At 36.3% G+C, this 22,282-nt stretch overlaps 1 protein-coding gene across 2 annotated transcripts in view; it reads right to left on the reverse strand.

Moving 5' to 3' along the window:
• The window catches only part of SCAPER (S-phase cyclin A associated protein in the ER), a 153,578-nt gene that overhangs the window by 100,479 nt on the left and 30,817 nt on the right, over window positions 1-22,282 (reverse strand). For both annotated transcript variants that reach the window (XM_065641925.1, XM_065641923.1), the window contains exons 8-18: window positions 19,273-19,433; window positions 11,814-12,076; window positions 11,135-11,359; window positions 9,356-9,526; window positions 8,810-8,885; window positions 8,599-8,716; window positions 8,155-8,266; window positions 7,541-7,681; window positions 4,920-5,075; window positions 4,273-4,415; window positions 1,091-1,172 (exon numbers count right to left, since the gene is read on the reverse strand). In XM_065641925.1, coding sequence (XP_065497997.1) covers window positions 1,091-1,172; window positions 4,273-4,415; window positions 4,920-5,075; window positions 7,541-7,681; window positions 8,155-8,266; window positions 8,599-8,716; window positions 8,810-8,885; window positions 9,356-9,526; window positions 11,135-11,359; window positions 11,814-12,076; window positions 19,273-19,433 — 1,648 coding nt within the window. The remainder of the gene's footprint in view (window positions 1-1,090; window positions 1,173-4,272; window positions 4,416-4,919; window positions 5,076-7,540; window positions 7,682-8,154; window positions 8,267-8,598; window positions 8,717-8,809; window positions 8,886-9,355; window positions 9,527-11,134; window positions 11,360-11,813; window positions 12,077-19,272; window positions 19,434-22,282) is intronic.

Raw genomic sequence — 22,282 nt, forward strand, 5'->3', positions numbered from 1 at the left:
CAATAATCTGTTGCAAATCTTTCTGTAAATCTTTTTGTTACTTTAACATCTCAGTTCTTGTTTTCTTCTTAATGGAACACTTTAGTACAGAATACAAGTTCCACTTTCAATTCTACAAATATGTAACTTGCTGTTTTCACTGACAGATGAAATCAAAGTACAAATTAAAGTAAAATAAATTATATGTTATTTATCTGCAGTAGCAGGCACAGTTTGCTGCATACTCACACAGGGTTCTCATCCCTAACCCTCATAAGAATGCAACAAACTCTCAATTATTATTTAAAATCAGAGGCTGGGTATTGAACCTTTATTTAATAAAAAAATTGCATTTTACAGTACAAGTAAATGTAGCTGTGGTGCTTCAGACTGGGATTAGAGCAAAGAATAACACTGAAATTAAAGAATATTTGTACATATACATAAATTGTCCTTGAATTAAAATTTGCATAACTTATCATTAATTGAAACTTTAATTTACAGTTCCACCTTAGAACCTTAAAAATATATATTATCATTTTAGAAGTCTTTACATCTCTTGAAAAATAGTGGATGTCTCTTCAAAACTTCTGACACCTTGGCTCTCCACTGGACAGTCAGTTCAGCTGAAGAGCTGCACTTACAGGGGCTCAATCTTTATGCCTGTTTTATGAAATAATCAGAGCCCTTCACGAAACAAAGAGAAATAGCACGTCACACTTGACGGCACCAATTTCAATAACTTTAGAGACCACCATGTGTGACTGACTGGTGAACTGTGTGAGAGTTTTTACATATTGATTTTCCTCCTGATTTAATTTAAAAAAAATTATTTCAACTTCTCTTGGAAAGTACAAGTCTACTTGTTCTCACATTCAAAGCTTTGAAATGAATGAATTCCATAGAGCTCTGTTCTGTTCATACAGTGTATGTTATACAGCAAGGTTGTCGTCTTAATGCAAAAGTCTAAACAAAAATCTCTTGTAAAGTTTTGTAATTCAGGACACTGTACAGTGCGCTGTAACACCTTCACCAAAGAAAACATAGAGAAAATATTTTGCAGAAATTCTCTATTGTTGATGTGTTTTTCAACTAAAGTATCCTTTTATACCTTCAGTTGAATCTTCTTTTGTAGTTCTTCCATGGCTTCCTGTTGAGCTGCAGTAAGAGCTGCCAACCTCTCTTCTCGATCTCTAATCAAAAGATAACAAATAAAGGGAAAACTTGTAATAAGGTAAAGCATGTATAATACTAATTTATGTTTGAAATGGAGAACAAGCACCCCAGATAAAAAAAGAAGCACAAAAAACCCCAACTTAGTTAACAGAGAATACAGATGCTTAAATTTTGATACAGAGCTCTGAATGGCCAAAAGAAGTAAGAAAAGCTTTGAGTAAAACTGAGCAATGAAGAAGTCATTCAAAGCCACCAGCCATCTTTTTAAAAGGCATTCTAAAATTAAAGTAGTTCGTGTGACAAAACTAGAAAGGATAACAAAGAGTTATTATCCAAACTGTGGTGATTTTTGTTTTGTGTGGATTTCAGTTTGTTTGGGGTTTTTTTAAACAGAAAACTCATAGAAAAAACCAAAGTCATTTCAGTAAAAGCAGACAGCTCAGATAAGTAACATTTTAAAACAAAAAGCCACAGAAAATATAAAAGCAGATAGGAAAGAAGACGGGGAGGAAGCAAGTCTAACGATAAACACTACACACAATTGTTCTTTCAGAAAGTACAAGTGAACTCTTCCAGTCACCATGGGCGTGGAGGGGGCCGAGGAACAGATGATGGATGAGAAGCATTAGGTAGTTTATGTGCTGTCTCCCCTGGGGTACATAAAGACAGACTGAAGGACAGCCTTTGTTTTTATTTGAAAGAGCTCCTGACTCACACCATGAGCTGAAACAAATCACAACTAACACGACCCAAACCAAAAGCTTATTTTAGCTATTTCTTTCCGTATGCGTTTTAAAATATTTGTTTAATCCTACAAACTATGACAAATTAATATCATTGCCTCCTTTGGATTAATAATATTTGAAACAAAATTCTAAGGTTTCAATTTATAGAGCATCAACTTTATTCCTGTACAAGTACTCCTGAAAAGCATGCTTTTTACATGATTAGTTTACATTATACAGTTTTATGATTTCTATTGACAAGAACAAAATTTTCCATATTATGGATTTCAACTCTCTGAAACTACATCTAAAACCTTACCGGAATCAAGTTTATGTACCGTAAGAGCAGAGGGGCTTTTCAAGTCAGTTTTAAGTACACTATTCCTTTCATATAGATGCCTTAATCACCACCAGATGCACATGGTAAAGCTTATACTGAAGAAACTAAGCAGATATTCCAAAAATTACTCATTCCAGCAAGTATTAAATCTTCAGGATAAGAGTCAAATCCTAGCAACAGAGAAGGAAAAAAAACAAAAAGAAAAAGAAAGAAAAAAGGAAAAAAAACACCCCACCAAACACCACCACACCAAATGATACTCCGAGGTTCTACCAGAACATGTCAACGTCCAAGATGGGACAGTACAACCAGCTTCCCATCAAGGTCATCTCTCCCTTAACATGTAAAACAGGACACTCTGAATCCTCCTCTAATTGTACTATGTCAGAGAAACCTCAGAACTGTTTTTAAGGAGATGCAATGACTCTGAGGCCATTCTGACAGAACAGAATCACCAGATTGTAGGGTACCACACATACATCCTTTCCTACTCTTTCCCAAAGTTATTAAAAAAACCCCAACTCTCTTGTATAATCAGCATCTGGCAAAGAAAAACAAATGCAAGCACAGTGCTTCAATATCAAATGCAAAGCATTTGAACACTGAGTGCTACAGTAGCAACTATAGAGGAAATTTGCTGACACACAGTACTAACAGAAGGCAAATGGAAACTGCTGTTCTTCATGGCATAATGAAAGAAACGGTGTGCAATACAGCGGCAGATTTAAAACTGATTAAACAAAGCAAAGAATTACATGCTGTGAACCTTCAGACAAGTTCTCACTGTAGAAGACCTCAGAAGGCAAAGATGCCAACAGGACAATTATCTCACATCTGCTTACTATGAGGGTAAACTCAAATATCAGAAAGATGTAGAAGCCTTACATATGCAGTGTCTATCTTCCCAAAATAGCATAACAAAACCACTCTCTGTTAGCTCTAATCTTCCTCAAGTGTCTGTGAATAAGATATTGAAGGATCTCTCCCAGGGCTCTCAATCTCATTGTGACTTTGGATCAAAATATTGACGAAAGGTCCACGAAGTCCTGGGCAAGGACACAGATCCTATTCACAATTCGTTAGGTTTCAACATCTCATTGAAAGTTTAATCTCTTTATGATGTCACGCTAGAATTATTCATTATTTTGGAAGATGAAAAAAGGTGATCAATAAGTTTCTGAAGATTTTATTTGGAGAAAAAAAGTCTTCATGACAGCTTCAAAGACAACAAGCTGTGACAACATGTTTAAAGAACCATTAGTGAACACTTCCTGTCATAGAAAAATGTACCTTCTGTTTAGGTTTTATGGAATGCTTGTGGGAGTGGAACTGTAGAGAAAGAAGGAATAATAGGAGGTGAATACAAATAGAATTTGGCAAACTAAACGACAAGCAGAGAGCAGTTTTCCTGAATCAGACTTGAAAGTAAACCTTTCTCACACACCACAATGCCACTCAACATTCCTCCTCTCTGCACTCCATGTTTGGCTTAAAAGAAAGAAAGAGAAGAGCCCATCTGAAAACTCTTTTATGGACTTTTGATTACGGATAAAAACATAAAACAAGTGGCTCATAGGCAGTAGAATTAATGAAGCCTGATTTCCCGGCTTTCTGCTTCACAACTGTAATCTCTGGTGTCTACAAAAAGGTGAACTCAAATTGATGCCAGTAAGCCCAAAAGTTACTGGAGAGTGGAGGAAATGAGGAACACGAAGACATTAATCTTGCTTCCTTTGAAAACCACGCTAAAATACGAAAAAGGCAAATTATTAAAAGGTCTTGTTAGCAATAAAACTAAGATTAATATATTAAAATACAGCCTTACATGCTATATTGTGGATGTATCTAAAGAATTCAAAAATCTATTACAGAATTTATGATTACTCACCTGATTTCTTCTTTCAAACCAATCATCAAGAATATTTTTTAATGTTACTTTTTAAAATACTAAACCTAAAGAGCTAAGAAAGTACTTTTGTTATAGAGAAGCTGCAGTTTGCTGGAAAGGATAACGGCGAAGAGCAGGGAACCAACACAATTCCTGCAAATTACCTGGCCCTCTCCCGTGCTGCATCTTCTCGTGCTTTTTCTTTCTCTTGCCTCTGCTGTTCAATCCGGGCTTCTTGTTCTTTCCTCTTCATCAGCAGCTCCTCAACTCGGGCTTGCCGCTCTGCTTCTAGAGCTCTTTTGCGCTCCTAGTTATAGAAAAGTAAATTCTATCTTTTGCTCCAGGAAAAAACAAAAAGGAATTAAGGGAAACTGTATTTTAACATCTGTATTTTAACAACCCACACCAAGATGACAGGCACACAGACACATTTGCATGGCGGATTTCACTGATCCTGTAGAAGGTATGATAATTATGACAGTAGGCATATGAAAAGGAACATGTTTCTGTTTCCTCTCTCAAAGTTAAGTGTTACCAAAACATAACGATTTTCTTATAATCGAGTAACAAATACTTTTTAAAAAAGCTTAAGACAAGCAGAAATCACCCACCCAGCATCTAGAATACATCTGCTATAGAGACTTTAAGACTTACCTTTCTCCCTCTTACTGCTGAAACATCATAAAGGAGAAACAGAGTGTAATTTTCTAAAGTCGAACAAAGGAGGCAAGATAGAATGCAACAGAGTGCATAGCCAAAATGCAAATCAAATATATATTTCATTGTCCCCCTGCAATTACAGATATATCACCTGAACTGCTTCATCACGTGCTTGTTTTTCCTCTTGTCTTCGTTGACGCTCTTCTTGTAATTCATTTAAGCGTTGCTCATATTCTTTTAGTTTATTCAACACATCATGACGTTTGTTCTGAGCTTCTAAGGTGTTTATAAATGCAATTTCATTTACCTGCAAAAAAGCAGAAAGTGTAAGAAAACCTCTGAGAAGTTGAAAGAAGTTTCACTCTTAGTGAATTCCATCCATTTGCTAATTAAACTAATGGGACATTTCTCCAGAATAGGTGAGATAACTATCAAGCTGAGAATAAGCTTTGGTGGGGTTTTTTTCCTGTGTTTTTTTTGTTGTTGTTGTTTGTGGTTTTTGTGTTCGGTTTTTCTTTGTTTATTTGTTTGGGGTTTTTGGTTTGGTTTGGTTTGGTTGGTTGCTTGGGTTTTGTTGGGGTTTTTTTGTTTGTTTGGGTTTGTTTTATTTGTTTTTACAGGATAGCTCATGGAATATAAAAAAGATAAGTTGAATTGTAGAGTAAAACAAGAAACTTTGGGTAAATTACCAGGAAAATCTTCCCAGTCTTCAGCAACAAGACTTCAATAGTCTATTCTCTTATTCACAAAATATGGAATGCGCTAAGACCCAGCACGATAGATCAGTAAAATACGTAAACGCTACTAGAATCCAACAGGTCTTTTGATCTAACTTTAAATATACAGGTGCTTGCTGAATAAAAAAGTAAAACTATACATACTATGAATAACAAATAAAATAAACAAGTTCACTGTCTTAATATTGCTTATCAGTATAGTCTATTTCACAAACATATGTTACTGTTTTCAACCACAGGAGGACAGTGCTATACAAATGAATAAAAAAAGAAAACAATATGAAAAGGCTAACTTAAAAGTACTTTGCTATGTATAGCAAAAATACCAAAGAATGTATTTTTCTACTACTTAGGTTCATGAAGGTAATCAATATTTTGGCCTTGCTAAAGGTTGCTGAACAAAATTATTTTCAAGGCTTTTAAATTCTTTTAGGCTTTTAAATGCAGATGCTTTAGAAATTTATATGGATGAGAAAAATCGAACCCTTATTTAACTTAACTTTGATTTAATAAAATAAAAACTTTAGAACCAAAGTTATTGAGGAAAATAATAAAAAATTATCAGCTACAAATCACACTCAAACTTATGAGTGAAACAGAAATTCTTCTGCTGTACTTGAAGTTTGTGCTCTGGCTGAATCCACAAAAGAAATGAGTAAAGAGAAAAGACATGGACGGACAACAAAAAATAATGTAAAGGGTGGTAGGGTATTTTTGTTGCTTTTTTTACTGACTAGAATCCATCTATGGAATGGATTTCACAGTTCAGTAAACAAGTAAGCACTGGGAATTTTGATAACCAATTGGGCAGCAACAGTTCCCATGGTCTTCAGCTATACTACTCATCAGCCACTTCTCTCTAAAGCCTTCTGGCACAATTAGCATTTATTTCTAGAACACGAGAACCTCAAGAGGCACCAGATCTCACACATTTAAACACACACAATACTTCAAACACCTGCTGTCATTTAGTTAATATGATTATAGAAGTCACATTGGTGTCATGAAATAATAATGAAGGTATGTTAAACTGAATCAGATAATCTAGAAATCACTTCAATCCAAGAGATAGAAACGGCAACTAAGTAAAAAAGCTCCATCGGTTGTGTTGTGCTTATCTTAAATACTATGGATGAACAGCTGCAATCAGAGCTGGGACACATGCTCACTATATAATGCAACATTTTAGTTTTAAGGAGATGCATATTATCTTTACTTGGGAAAACAAAAGATTTCATTTATTTTGTGCTGACTTTGGTTGGGATAGAGACAATTTTCTGTATAGTAGCCAGTGTGGGGCTGTGCTGGAACCAGTGTGGATAACCCAGGGATGGTTTAGTTACTGCTCAGCGGCCTCGCACAGTGAGTGAGCAGCTGTGTGGTGCTTAGTTGCCAGCTCGCATTAAACTGCAGCAATGTTTATCAAAGTAATATGAGTAAGGTAAGCCAAAAAGCATTAATCTAGTGCTTAAGAAACTGCGTATTTAAGTCAGAAGAGCGCTAAGCAAAATACTTATTTTAGAATAATTGCCATGTGCGAACTGGAGGTTTCTATGTATTTCCAACAGTTTAACGATATTAGTGGTACAAAATACAGCAACAGAACCATTGTTTAAGGACACAGAATGCTGGATCTAGAATCAATGTTTAACAAAGGAGATGAGCAATGAGCTTTCCCCACTTCTTATTCTACATGCTGGAATCAGATCTGCTCCTTCCAGGAGGACCAGTTATCACTGAAAACGCTGCTGTACTCTCTGTGAGGAACAAAAGCAGCAAGACAACTATCAGGTCTTTACTTCAACCCATCTTCTGCTCCAACCCACCATGAAGTCTAATAACAGGTAATTAATTTTAAATTCATATTAGAGAAAAATTGTCCATTTTAGAGATTGGGGTTTATCCACTTCATGGTTCACATGTATTCTTATCTAACTTGCACCATCCTTCACAACCGACTCATGAGCACTCTGAGGTACAAAACATACACAAGTGTGACTATTAAATAGTTGCCCTCCAAAACAAAATAACTTACCTTAGCTTCTTCCTCTTGTGCTTTTTTCACAATTGCTTGTAGCTGCACTTCACGTTTAAATTCTGCATGGAGTAATTTTTCCTCCATCATTCTGCGTCTTTGATCTAATAATTCCTCTTTCCATTTCCGTACATCTTTTTCCTGTAAATAATGAGTAAATCCATAATTAACACAGTGACTGAAAACAGGGTCTAAATTTTCCTCAGAATTTTCTAATGTTTGAAGCCATATTTACAGTAGTAAAACATTTTGATGCCGTACAGAAAGCCTGCATTAAGTTTAACTCTAAGTACACTGATTTGCTAACTGCTTTAATTTGATGAGTTTTAGCATTTATGTTGGATATATGCAACGTTTCTACTTTTATCATGCCTTACCTGAACCTGAGTCAGTACAGTACGTCAGCAACGCTCCCGCAGAAGTTTATGATTTGAAATAATGCTTGCTTTAATATCTGTGATGCACGTGTCATCTCTGCAAACTTTGTAAACTCAGACTCAGAGGAAAATTTCATTTCACCACTAGTTTTAATCTCCAGCATTTCTAGACTATGTGGAAAAATAAGCTTTTCTGAAGGGCAGCAGACCAGTTCCTTTATGTTACAGAAAGCTTACCCTCTCCATTAATTTTTGAAGCTTCAGTGTCTTTTCTTCACGTAACTTTTCTCTCAGCTGTTGAGCTTTCATTTGTTTCTCTTCATGTTTCTTTTTGGATTCTGCTATTGTTCTTTTAATTAAAAACAAAGCAGAGCAAAAGCAAGTGAGACAAAGTTAACTGACAGTGTTGCAAACATTTCCATGTCATTTTCGGTAAGAGAAAACAAACAGGCCACTGGAGGGCAATTATTTCTCCTAAATGTAAATACCGTTCTTCTAGTCTTCAAATCTTTATGTAATGGACAATGTAGCACAAGCCTAGTTCAATATGAAAATAATATACTAATTTCTACTACACTTTCCACCCACAGACTTTAAGAAAATAGATTTATGAAGTTTTATGAAGCCATGAGTTTGGTTGCGTTTTCACTGGCTAATCAAGACAGGAAACAACTCTAAAACCTTTTGCGTGACGGTGACGACAGTTTCTCATGCATGTGTATCCCATGTCCAGGTGGGCGTGCAGGCTCTTCTTCCACTCTGTCTCCCCAAGAATTACTCTGGCGCCATGATTCACGAGCTGTACATAAAGACAACAAAGACTTTGATAATGGGCATTCTTCTAAATTTTGCTGTCATTTCAATGTAAGGACAATAATATATGAAAATTTACCTTCATAATCTGCCAGGACATCATTCCAGTCCATAGACATACCACAGAAAGATATGCTTCCATTGCCCATACTAGCCTGAAATTTGATATGATCCAGACAGTAAAAACGTAAACCTTAATGTGCAGGCGTACACAGAGATTAAACAGTGCAAACTCAGCGATATTCAGCAATGCTTCCAAACTGAATTAGCCCTCTCAAAGACAGAGGCTGTTTCTGATAGCAGAAAGGGAGACTTCTGCTTCACCTGGAGTAGTTTCTGTGCAGTAGCGACGACAATAACAAGCCCCAGCTCTCCCAGTTTCACACAGAGAAGTAGGCACCATGACAATGACTGCAATATCAGATGACGTTGTCGCACTGAGCAGCACTGTGCTGCTGAGTTTAGCAAGACTAAATATAGCTTAGACAGTATGGTATAATTATTACATTCCATTACTTACTTCATTTGCATATAAAACCAGTTGCAAAAACAAACACTAACAAATTCTGTATTAATACTCTGCTGACAAAGAAGTTGGCGACTTTAAAAGAAATCAAACACTCACAGAGAAATCACTGTCGTTGTCAGTCTCGATATTAATGTCATTGTTTTCCTCTGCTTCAATCTCTCTAGTTAATTGCTCTTCTTCTGCAATAGCACTAGCAATGGCTTCTTCATTTGCCTTTTCCAGGCGATCTGCTAACTCCTCTTTCTTAGCAAGGACTTCTGCCATGGACTGTAACAAACAAGAAACCAGAAAAAAACTCAAATCAGAAGCAGGCACAAAAAAGTGGTTTCCATATAGTTAATTTGAATTATATAACATTTTGTTCAACTTCTAATTACTTGTAGTTCCTTACGGCTAAATTTTGTGAAGGTAACTGAAATATACACCCCACTAAGACTGTTAGCAACTGTTAACTCATTCAATAGCTCCATGAAACACTTAAGAAATTAATTTTCATTCACATCATTCCATAACGTATTACATGAACAAAGACAGTTCTTCTCTATTTATTCCTTTAAATACCTAGTCTTGGGGACTAAGCAATGCATACTCCAAAACATTAATAGTGTGTCCTGCTGTTATCTCCAGAAAAGGAACCATGCTCCAAAGTATTATTTAAAGATGAAAATGGACCTGCAGATGAACTGTATCTGGAAACTTTACCATAGTTAATACAACGGAATCTCAGGTTATACTTGTTTTTCAACAGGAAGAACAAGATAGTTAGGCAAGAAGACAAGCCTGAATATGCTGTATTAACCAGTTCATTTCCATTCCAGCTACCAAGCAATGTGCCACAATACACAAATGAGTGTTCAAAGCAATCTAATCAGGAGAAAAATGCTCACAAGAGAGGGAGATCCCACCAAACTGTCAGAATGCTGAACTGTTAATAACTGAGAATCTGAAACACTGTTAGTGGATGAGATGCTAGAAATCAGCTCTAAAAACAAACAGATACCTGACTTGGAAATTACCTAGTAGGAGTGCAGTTTGTAAAAGATGTTAAAGGGAAAGTGATCCATAGGATCACTTCTGTATAGGAAGGAAGGAAAACTTCCGTAAATCTATAGGAGAACTTCTGTAAATCAGAAATTTAACCTAGTTTCAGAAAAAAAACCCCACCACAACAAAAAACCACAAACAAACAAACAAACCCCAAAACCAAACAAAACCAAAACCTGAAAGTATAATCTGAATTTTCTGTAGCATTACTGCAATTCTCCACTCAGAGAACCCCAGTAAAGCAGACACATCTTGAAACCTGCAGAATTCTACAGACAAGAAAAGACATTATTTTGGGGAAGCCACATAAAAACAGAATAATGATTTCACATTCATTGCTTTAGAATAGCATTCATCCAAATTGCTAGTCGTATAGGAAGACCCAAGAGAGCAGTTCAGCTGCTCTTAAAAGGCAGAAGTCTACATTTGTTTCTATCAGAATTTTGATATCTCATGTGTTTCCAGTTTGAATAATTAGCAAAAGTGGAGTGAGGATGTAAGGACAGTGACTTAAAACAATTGGTAGTGGAAGGAAATAGTATGGCAAACATATTTGTAAAAGCAATGAGAACACAGTTCTTCCTTTGAAATAATGCATTTCTATCTTTCTCGTTCAAGTTCAGATACTTTACTGTAATTACATCCTATCATTAACAGTATCCGTGCAATACATTTTTTCTTTCTCTTTTTTTTTTTTTTGAATACCGTACGGACATTTCTATAGCAGGCTAACAATAAACACTGTGCAACACAGAATGAGAAAATTAAGGCCTATATTTATTATTTACTCAGAAATCTTATAAGATTTCTTACCAATCTGGCAGCACTCACATTTGAAATATCTGAGGGATCCATTTCAGTTTCAGTTTTTGCTCTTTCTGTTTGCTGCTGGTCTATACTGTCAGTGATCAGGGAGGAAGCTTCATTAATCCGCAGAGTTTTTGAAGTACAGTCAGTATTTGTGAGAACTGGAAACATCTCAGAAACTGTCTGTAAAGAATCTTCTCGCAACGGTATGCCAGTGCTCCCACTGTCCTCTGAGACGGGCGCTGGGAACTAGGAAGAGAGATTTGCAAAATTAATGAAATGTAAGATACTGATTTTTAAAGTCACTAGCGTCAAAAGGATTTTAACAAAATATCTGGCAACCTTACAATAAGTGACGCAAATAACTCCAAGTATAGGTATTTTCAGTTGCTCATAACCTTGCAAAAGTTGGATCTTTCTACCTGAAATTTTCTATGTATGAACTGTGCCTAATGCTGAGTGTGTGGAAAACATCAGAAACCTGTCCAACACACTGTAAAATATATGGTTCATCTCATTATTTTTAATTTGCCTGTTTGTGTTAACATCTTAATGTGTTTCCATAAATGTAACTGAGTAGTCATTATTTTTAAATCCCTTCCCAAACTGGTTAGCGAACAAAAGCCTTAGACAACACTGCCTTTACCAAATGCTCTAAAGTTGCAAGATTTAAGGTTAGAAAACAGTTCAAAATTGTACTGACCTGAGTTCTTTCAGTAAGAGGACCTTCAGGCTGATGGAAAGGATCTTTCTGTACAGGCTCCGTGCTTTTGGATGCACCACTGTCAGTGAGAGAACTCCCATGCTTATTCTCCAATGGTGGTGAAATTACATTTTCTTTGTCACTGTCACCTTTGGACTTCAGTGATTCTGCAGCTACAGGAGTTTTTGTTGCCAAAGCTGTGGATCGAGATCGAACGGGCCTTCCACGCTGAACTGTTTCCCAGCCCTCTGCATCCTTTCGATCTACATAAAAAATAAACCACCCCATTCTAAGAAAGGGAGACTTATAAATAGAAGTCTTATAAACAACTATTTTATTACAGTATTACACAGGTCACGTGATAAAAATGTCTTCTTTAAAAATCAATATTAAAAAAAACATCCATGAAATACTCTTTAAGAAGAGCTTTTTACTTCAAGCAGGGCTATCGTTTTCACAAACACTGAACAACTCTATGCACAGGACAAGTTCTGTCACTTCAAGAAGCTACTCATACACAAAATAATGTGAAAAATGGCAACAGATAATTAAGCTTTTCATGCCTGTGTTGCTACTTCACAAGACGGTAAAGCTCAACAAAGCACCCACACTCTTACTCTTCTTTGTAGCAACAGTAACACCAGAGGCCTTTTGTCAAAGTGAAAAACTCTGCCAGTACAGATGTAATTGCACATCTTAGCGTGGAAAGTATTGCCCAGAATGTGGCTTACTATTCTTACAGAAATGTTTTCATTACTTTTTTCCGTTTGTTTCATTCTGATAATAAAAATACACTAATCAGTGTCAGCTTTCGGAAAATTTCTTTTCCTGGATTCCAGGAAATAGCAAAATATTGCTAGAGTGCGACTGAAAACTGTACGAGAAAATAGAAGAGTAGTTTTCTTCAATTTATTTTGATGACTAAATAGCTGTTAAATACAACTTGCCAATCAACATTTCTGATATCTAATCTTGGTACATACCTGAAAAGCCTTCAAAGTTACATTGGTCTGCCTAATGTATCAGGTGTTAAGTGTGATCAGATTTCTAGAATATTACGGTGAAGCCCTTTCTTCATATTTAACGTATTTGTGGCCAGAAATCAATATCAGCACGTGATTTCCCCCACATTCTGAAATGACTGATTATTTTGAGACCTGACGGTACAGCTCACAAGTGTGAAAAGGTAAGTTCACGTATGTCTATTTGCTGAACAAAAGTTCTTGCAAAAAACTCGAGAACTATGTGCAATATTTTCCAATATACCTTTGGCATAAGCTATTTTTAGGATCATTCAAATAAAAGCAAGATAAGGGTGTCGGAGATTAATTTTACCTGGAGGAGTAAAGAACCAAAAAAACCCACTAAATTGCCTGCTTTACAGAGGGAAAAATCTAGGATAGAACTTGTATAACAGAATTCATTCCCTGGGTACTTCTAAAGCTTTTACTAACAAAGATGGTCTTGTAGCTCAGGCATAAAGATCAGAGCTCAAACATGAAAATTTAACATAAATATGAATAGGAATAAATATGAGTATACTGGGTTGTCAAAAAACGTAACTCGAAACACTCAAGCGTGGTGAGCAAACTGAATGATTTGCATATTATGATGAATTGCACCTTATCAACTTAAAGACTGGCTTAAAACCCGCATTTCTAGAGATCTGATTTATAAAAGCAAAATATAAAGTGATTTTAAAATATTGAAGTGTGATGCTCTTTCAAAATACCATCTGCTTTCAGTAGGAACACACGATGGTTAGGTTACGAGAAGTGAACCACCATTATGGACTGCCAGTATCATCTATACACAGGTCAACACACCCATAGGGAGAGGAGAGAACAAAGTATTTCTTCTTCCTTTCAAAACATATACGTTTATTTTAAAGCAATTTACACTACATAAAAAGGACCTCTCAACATAAATTTGCATGGTCAAAAAATCCTTGAGTCTTTTTAGGTTTCTCCCCAGGGCGACTCTAAAACAAGGACAGGAACAAAAACAAAAACAAGGACAGGTACCCACACTTTGACTAGAAGTGCTCTACTACAAAGCACTGCAGCGGCACAGTCATAGGACTGTGAATACAAATGCACATTATTTTAGGTAAAAGATAAGACAGTGGTACCAACCAGACTAAACTACCTTTAGGTGGTCTTGAACTGATGTTCAACACCAGCAGCAATCAGGAAACAGGAAATGAACCTAAACCAGAACTACTAATGGCACTTCCATATTTTGCTGCCCTTGGCATGCAACTTTTTACAAACATTAAGTGTTCATTTGACTGTGGGGTTCTTTTAACACCTCAGGATGAAACACGGCAGCCTAGACCAATGGTTGGTGTAAATCTTGAGTTACCAGTGAAGGTAACAGGACTGTACTGACATCTGTCTTAGTTGAGCAGCTCATGCAACAGCTGTTTTTAACATAACATACAATTGTTCACAAACCTTAACAATACTGATAATATGACAGACACAAAAGGGTAATTTAATTTGATATTTTACTGTTGAAACTGTTCTACTCTAGAAACTTCACTGCATGTTTTAAAGTAAACAAAATTCCAAAACTTCGTGTGAATGACTACAGCGGGTCTCTTCAGATTACTGACAGTAACCAGAGACAGCACACCTCCGCAAAAAGCCTTTCTATGTTCGTTCCCCTTGCATGCACTTGCACATGCTTCAGTGTGCACCACTGATTAGTGAGGGGAATGGCAGTCAAAAACATAGAGATTTTTTACCACAGACTTTCCATTTGACTCCCCTAAGCGATTTTGGCTTTGTTTTCATTTCTTCATCTTTACATGGAAAAAAATATTATTACCTACAGAACCAAGTGATCTAAACCTGTTATTACCCTCTCAGAGACACTCTTATCTTCAACAATACTCCAGGGAATGAGGTTTTAATTCTGCAAGAATCACAAACAGATGTACTGCAGAAAGCTCCAGGCACACAGGCTGTGCAGGGTAATGTCCTCCATTACAAGGGACAACAAGGGCTGCTGAGGCCCCTTGGATCCCACAGCTGCTCCTACCCCGCCGACTCTTCTAATTGGTAGGACCACAAAGGTTTTGCTGTATACAGCTTACAATAAAATTTGGCCAAGAAATTTCCCTGGCAAGTAATATACAGACAATGAAGAGACAGTTCAGAAGACTGCTGAAATCAAACAAAAAATCTCCATTGCTTTACTGCAGCAGACTTTTGGATTGCGATTCCTGTCGCTTGTCATTTGCAAAACAAGATTGTTGCAAGATTTCACTTCTACTTGTTCCAAAACTTAAAGTCGGCTCTTACACAAGGCACCTTTTCTACATTAAAAAAGACTGGGAGATACCCTTTAGTAGTATCTACTACCTAAAGATCATTTTACTAGCATCTAGATAATAAGATATATTAATCTTATATATATCTTAATAATAATTGTACTACTATCTTCTAATATATTTTACTAATAACTTTACTAATATCTACTAGAAGTTAGTTCTACCAAAAAATATATCTATATTCTTGCCTGCCTTGCCTAGCTGATTCCATGTTTCATCGCATATTTCTTAGTACTCTAAAATGATAGAATCAGAATAAAATTATTCAGAGCATAGCAAAGCCATAACCTCACTTACTACAGTAAGAATGAATCTTTTAGTAAAAGCCATACATGTTTAATTTTTAATCTGTATTTGCTAACTATCAGATTCATAATTATTACCCAAGATTCATGCAATTAATTTAACAGCACAGAAATACTTGTGTTTGAAAGAATGTTGTTTGGTGAATTCTTTAAATACAAAACATTTTTAATGCTAACATGCAGACTGTTGAAATATTTGGAATCAGTTTAACAGTTTTATGCTGACAACTAGCTCTGCACAAGAAGCTACTTTTTCATTTTAATTCACTTATCACTTTAGTATTTAATCATTTCCAGGCACATTTTTAACAAAAAGTATGCAAAGCTAATACATTTACTGACATTAGATCACATAGTTCCTAACCTAAAGCCAAGTTAATACTCAGCAGAGCATCACCCTTCCTCACTTTTTTCCCCTAAGTCTGGAACTCTTTTCACATAGCCCAGCAGCCATCTCCACATGCTACGTATCACATCCTGGGTTTGATTACTCCCCGAGTTTTCTTAATGAATAATTCATTTGACTACCTTGATCATTCTCTGCTGTCATTTGAACCTCCCTGTCCCTGCTTGCTCTTGTATTACACGGCAGTGACAAGCCATCTGTCATCTCGAGGCCCTCAGAGCCACCAGGGAGGGCCTGATTCTTTCCAAGTTACCCCATCTGGAAGAACTGGCCAAGCGGCCTCACTGGCAACACCAATAAAACAAATCTAGGCAAGTATTTGCAAAACTCCTAGGAGTTCTACCTCAGGATATGTGTGTCCCTTCTTAAAAATTTACTTGTAAGTAATATCCTACCAAAGCCTATTTTTCCCACTCACTACTAAACTTCAGCCCCAATTTTGTTTAAAATCTAAAGTAGTATTACTCTGAGAAGCCCTTTGGAAAACTATGACTACTTGAGAATCTGGAAGCAAATCTAGAAATATGAACTCAGCCGAAATACAGTTACAGGGCAGAAGACAAGAAAACCAGAACAAGAGAAAACAAAACAAAACAAAAAGAGAGAAAATGCTGTGGTGCAAGAAGTTGTAAACTTACAAACCATAACAAGAGACAGTGAGTTAACAGGCAAGACTTAATGAGAGATGTTACTTGTCAGACTACTTTTAATGGTCACTTAAAAATATGAGAGGAAAAAAGTAAAAAAAAGAGAATGAATGTAAAATTTTCAACAGAAATTGTGCTTAAGAATTTGACAACCCAGTCGGGAATAAACTGCCCTTTGCTGCCTGTGATTTGTTCTCAATCTGCAGAAGTTCCATATGCTGCCACAGATCAGGTGGCAGTTTGGCTGAGACCAAACCAGGACAGGTACTTTAGAGGACTGTATGTCCTGCAAAGTCTGACGTCTTAGCTACATTACAGTAAATATGTATTCACAACTACTGACATGAGCAATTAATACAGGAAAGATAATAACAATTATTAATAAAATTGGATTTCAAGTGCGGCAACAGAAGACATCATCTGATATTTCTGAGAAGTTTACATGATTACTGCCCTTTTTCCTAAGTTATGGACAAATAATAAACAACTATTCTAATTGAAAGCACCTACTTCCAGTCTTAATACACACCCTAAACTTGTATTATCTACCTCACCTCTCACCATGAGTACCTTGGAATTATGTGCATGCGAGGCTATTGCCTCTCTGTAGTACTGCCACTAAACCTCTCTTTGCTCTTGCCATAAACCGGTCAGAGAATAAGACTAGGCTACATTTCATAGTGTAGAAAACATACAAGCATGAAAGGAAAAAAATTATCTTTAAAAAAAATTCATTAAAATATTCAAGGTAACAGTAAGTTTAATGAGGGAAATGAGATAAGATGATTTAACCTCATTTAATTATGCATCCGGAAAAAAAATACTAAAGAAACATCTGGAAAAATAATGCATTTTTTCTCTCCCTAAGGACTTAATTAGTTAAATTTGGAAATTCCATCAACCATGAAACAGATACAGTATCATAGGACCCGTCCACTTCACAGCACCATGGTGAGACCTAATGATAATGCTGTTGGAAATCTCTGGAGAAAAAGAGTTTTAAGGATATCTTTTTACTGTAAGTCCCAGCTGGGCTTCTGGGGGGCAAGAGAGCATTGCGGGGTGGCAGGAGGAATCCCCCCTCCCCTAACAGCTGGGAGTGCATTAGCTGGGGGGCAGGCGGACCAGATGATACATAAGCCTCATATCTGCTTCAATAATGCATGTGAAGAGCCTTTGTGACTCCCTTCGCATTAGCTTCACAGATCCTCTCGTGCTCCAACCGGTGAGGTTAATTTGATTTTACCAAAGTGATTCTAGCCTCCACACAAAGCACAACATGCTCCTAAAGAGAATTTGATTTGTTAAACACATTACAATTCAGGCATGAGAAAATCATTGAAATTCTCCAATGTTGAATGCCAGAGATAATAGATTCTAAAGAATAAACAAAGCCTCTAGAATGAATGACTTATTTCTTACAATGAAATGTTTCAAGTCTGAATCACATAGTATATTTGATTTTGAAAATTACTGAACACTTATAAGCCAGTATTACAGGACCTAAATGGTTTCACTCTTTTTGGAGCTCATAAGCTGAAGGTAACGGCCAACACAGCACAACACTGATTCTTCAGCTCTTTAAATGCTTAAAACCAGCGTAAGGTCTTTGTTTTCATTTTAGCCTCTTAAAGCTATGTTATCCGTACGGAACTGCAGATCACACGAATCCCTAATAAAGGTATTTTAATAACAGCTTTGAGTCTAACACTTTAGTATGAGCAATAATCAACAGAAAATGATTTAATTATGAACAGCTTCAACTGGCAAAAATCAAAAGTGAAATTACACCTTCAGTTACAATGTTGGAAACTCAGCCAACTGCTGTTCTCTAACCAGCTCACTGCAACTATATACAGCAAGATATTCCCTCATGTAAGGAGCACCAATCAATTCCCATTCAAACAACCATTTTTAGAGTATGGGTTTGATTGTTCTTTTCTAAGCACAAGAATCCACATGCTACTGAACTCACTTATGTTAAACTGCAAGACACTTGGACCAGGTATCATAGTTCCATAATATACCACAAGTCTCCAAATCACTATATGTGATTTCTACTACTACTAGATTGAATGTACAACTATCTGAAATTAATAGATGCTCTTTGAGTAATTTTTCTTTAAAAAAAAATATGAACATTTCTTTTAAATTTCTTTCAGAATATCCATTTTTACATCCTGCCTGCTGTTTTTGCAGACTGTCATCTGGGACCATGTATGAAAAAAAGAAATGGAAAAAATGCACCTCTGAACAGAAACTCAGGGTTCCAGGGTATGCAAAGAAACTAACTTTATAAACCAAATGGTAAAGTTTTTTTATGTCTACAATTTAAAAAATCTCTTCTACAAAAAAGACCCTGCATCAAGCATTCTCCAAGGAAGGTAACTCCTCTTTTACAGACTCCTGGATGTGTGTTACTCTTTATATTGTTCAACCACTGCAAATTGCAGCCAGCGAGATTGTCAGAGGGTGAGCACAGGCCTTTCATTTCTCAGGGTGTTATGTACCGGTATTTTAACAGATCAAATTCTAGTTAGTGGAAATACAGTGGAATGTTTCCTACACGCAAAACCACAACTTCGTCTCAAACTTAACTATTACAGTGTAAGGCTGCATTAAACTTGTATGTCCGTAGTTAATTTAAACACTGTATTTTGCAAAAGTAGACATACTTTTGGTTTGAAAATAGGTCATCACACTCTCAACTAACTTTAGACCACACAGGTCATGAAAATAACTTAAGCCACTTAAAGAGACTTGCCATTTTTCCGCGATGACTTCTGTGCTGGAGGTGGCAGACAGGTTTGTGCTGTTGCGAGCTCAGGACTGGCAGCTTTTGTTCCATGATTGGCTTTCACCTTATCAGCCCAACTGACACCAGAAGGAGCCAGGCGCGTTGCAGAAATCGTCACTGCGGGGTTCCTAAAGGAAAGACACAACTTTTTTAGTGTCTAATCAAATGACAAAACAGCTCATGAGGAAACTTTGTCAGGACACTCTCTTCTTAATCTTGGCATTCAATGAGTTTTAAAAAGTTCAATTTGTAGTTCTTGAATATTAAAACCTCAGTAGACTTCTCATCAGCAAAAATCCCTATAAATCCAAATAGTGAAAAAAGTCAGTCTAATCACAGAAACAAGGATGCAGCAATCAATCAGCAGGTGGGCTGGTTTTGTGGGGGTTTTTTGTGTCTATTAGGTAACTACCTTGATATTTTACATATTTACTACCTTGATATATTACATATTCACAGTCACAGAAGAGTCAGAAGAAGACAGAAAACAGTGCTACACCTGGAGAAAAATCAAGTGAGATTCCTTATATTTAGTACTCAATGAAACAAAATCAACAAGATGCTAAATTCAGCGAATAAAATTTTTAACATGTCTAACGACTGAAGAATCATGCAACACTCTAGTGATGGACAAACACCTCTTACAGGAAACATTCTCTGATACCAAATTTTAAAAACACAGAAATAAACATATGGTGAGTATTTGCAGCCCTCTTCTATTGCATCTTCCTGGGTCCAGCCTCATTTCACCAATGAACTGTACAGAATGGGCTGCAGCCATTACTAATATGAGGAGTCTAAGAAAGCATACGAGCAGGAAGTCCAAAAAAGTGCAGATCTAACTGTAAATGTCAGTCACAGAAATCCATAATGTACTCTGTTCCAAGGTTAAATAAAGGCATAGGTCTATTTTCTATTACCTACTTACCAAAAATAAGTTGTATATCTGGAAAGATCCAAATAACACTGACCACCCAAACTTTGAATTTCTGGATGGACACAACTGCAGTGTTTTTTAAATTATTTTGTTCTGCTTTTTGTAGAAAGTTGCCATTTTCTGCACAAGGCTTAGAGCAAAAACCTATCTAGTTTTACTTAATTGAATGCAAGCAAAATTTTTTAAATTGGAAAATGGTAACATTCAAGAAGCACATGTTCGAGAAGTATCCAATTCTCATTTTATCTGCAATCATACAACTGATTTCTCTTGCAAGCTTTACAACACTGATTAAAACAGTCCAACAAATCCAGCTGCCTCATTAGCTAAAGAAAAATCAAGGATAAAGAAATGGAGATCTGGCAAGTTTCAAACAAATGTGTAGAAAACCCCTCTACAACTAGACTGTTCACTTACTCTAAGCCCAGTGAGATGCCAATTTGTCGTTATTTCCTATTTTTATCAGGGCACTCAAAAAAAACCTACCAGGAATAATTCCATAAATCATAAAAATGTGGCTGGTTGGTCTATTTGGTTCTTTGATCCTGTGGGGATGCAATGCCATTCCGTGTGACAAAACCAGGAGGCCAAGCCTCATGTCCTGTCTCCAATGGCTCCATTCAGCCAAGCAAAGAGACTCAGAACTGCGTAGCACAGAGCAGTTTCTCCTTTGGCACGCTTTCCAGATTGCAGCAATTTTCACTGAAAAGCTGTTGTAATTTACTAGATATCTTTGTGTTTAATAACCAAAAATGGGCTTTAATCTTTGTGATAGTAATTTCTGAATTTCTGCTTTTGGCATCCAAAGCATTGTATAATAATGAATTCTACATACTAAGTCTTGAAAAATACTTCTGTCATTTTAAGTTTGGTGTTTGAACATTTCAGTTAGTACTCCCAATTCCTTTTCACGAAAAAATAGTGAACAAAATTGTCCTATTCATTTTCTCTCTAAGTGATTTTATTTACCATACCCTTCTTGTTATCTCTTCTTTAAATTCTTTTATTTCTATGTCAATACTGTTGGATCCTTCTTGTTGTTCCTGTTTCCAGTTTCTGTACTTTCTTCCTACTTTTTCTACATTACTTCTGGGAAGAGATGAAGGTGATCAAAGGTACGAGTCATTCACTATGAACTCCTGCAGTGGTACAACAGCCCCTTTTCTTCTGTCCTCTATTCCTTTCCTAATAATTCCTACCATTCTGTGAAAAACTTCCATAGTACCAAGTATGTCTAAACCTTTATTTTATACCCTATTTTCTCAAAAACACACACAAAACACTACAGCTGTCTGCTGTTCCCTTGCTTTGAGACACACAAGCAGACTAAGAAGAAAAAGTTTGCAAGTCTTAGCTGAAAGAGATCGTTATGCCAAGCTGTTGCTTGTATTCTAATAAAAATAAAAGAGCACTGATTTCCACCAGATTCAAATCTCTCATTTGACTACTTGTGCATATTTTATCCCTGTCATCACACCTTTAAGGAGACACCTCTCAAGTGTTGTCAGGTAGGTATCAACACGTACATCTACAAAGAGACCAGCATCATTGGAGCAATTTTTCCACCAGAGTTTGTAATATTTTTGTAGAAATATTTGATATGCAAAATTTAAGAGAGCTCAATAGTCAGAGGTACTGACCAAATATTCTAACATTAGACCTCTGTTGAGGACATTGTAATCACTTATGAAACAGACTAGTATGTGCTCTCAACAAACCCGAATGAACTAAAAAACATGTCCTGAGAAAACTGGACAGACACATGCTCTCCAGAACTGAAACAGCACCAGACAGTGCTGCTCCAAACTGGTGTTTAAACACATTTTTGCCAAACTGCTTTCAAACAGAGATTTTCATTTTAACAAGTAAAAGATGCTTTACTGTAGTATATGATATGCTCTCTATTTAAACTAGCATCAGTTTTGCTGTTCATCAGAGTCATAGTCATCTCATTCAGCATTCACTCCTTTTGACCTATATTTCCTTTTGCACACTCAGCTGGCCATTCACATTGCAGACACTGGCAATTTTAAAATGCCA

The sequence above is a fragment of the Caloenas nicobarica genome, chromosome 10, assembly GCF_036013445.1.
Source record: "Caloenas nicobarica isolate bCalNic1 chromosome 10, bCalNic1.hap1, whole genome shotgun sequence".
In the NCBI taxonomy this organism is placed as follows: domain Eukaryota; kingdom Metazoa; phylum Chordata; class Aves; order Columbiformes; family Columbidae; genus Caloenas; species Caloenas nicobarica.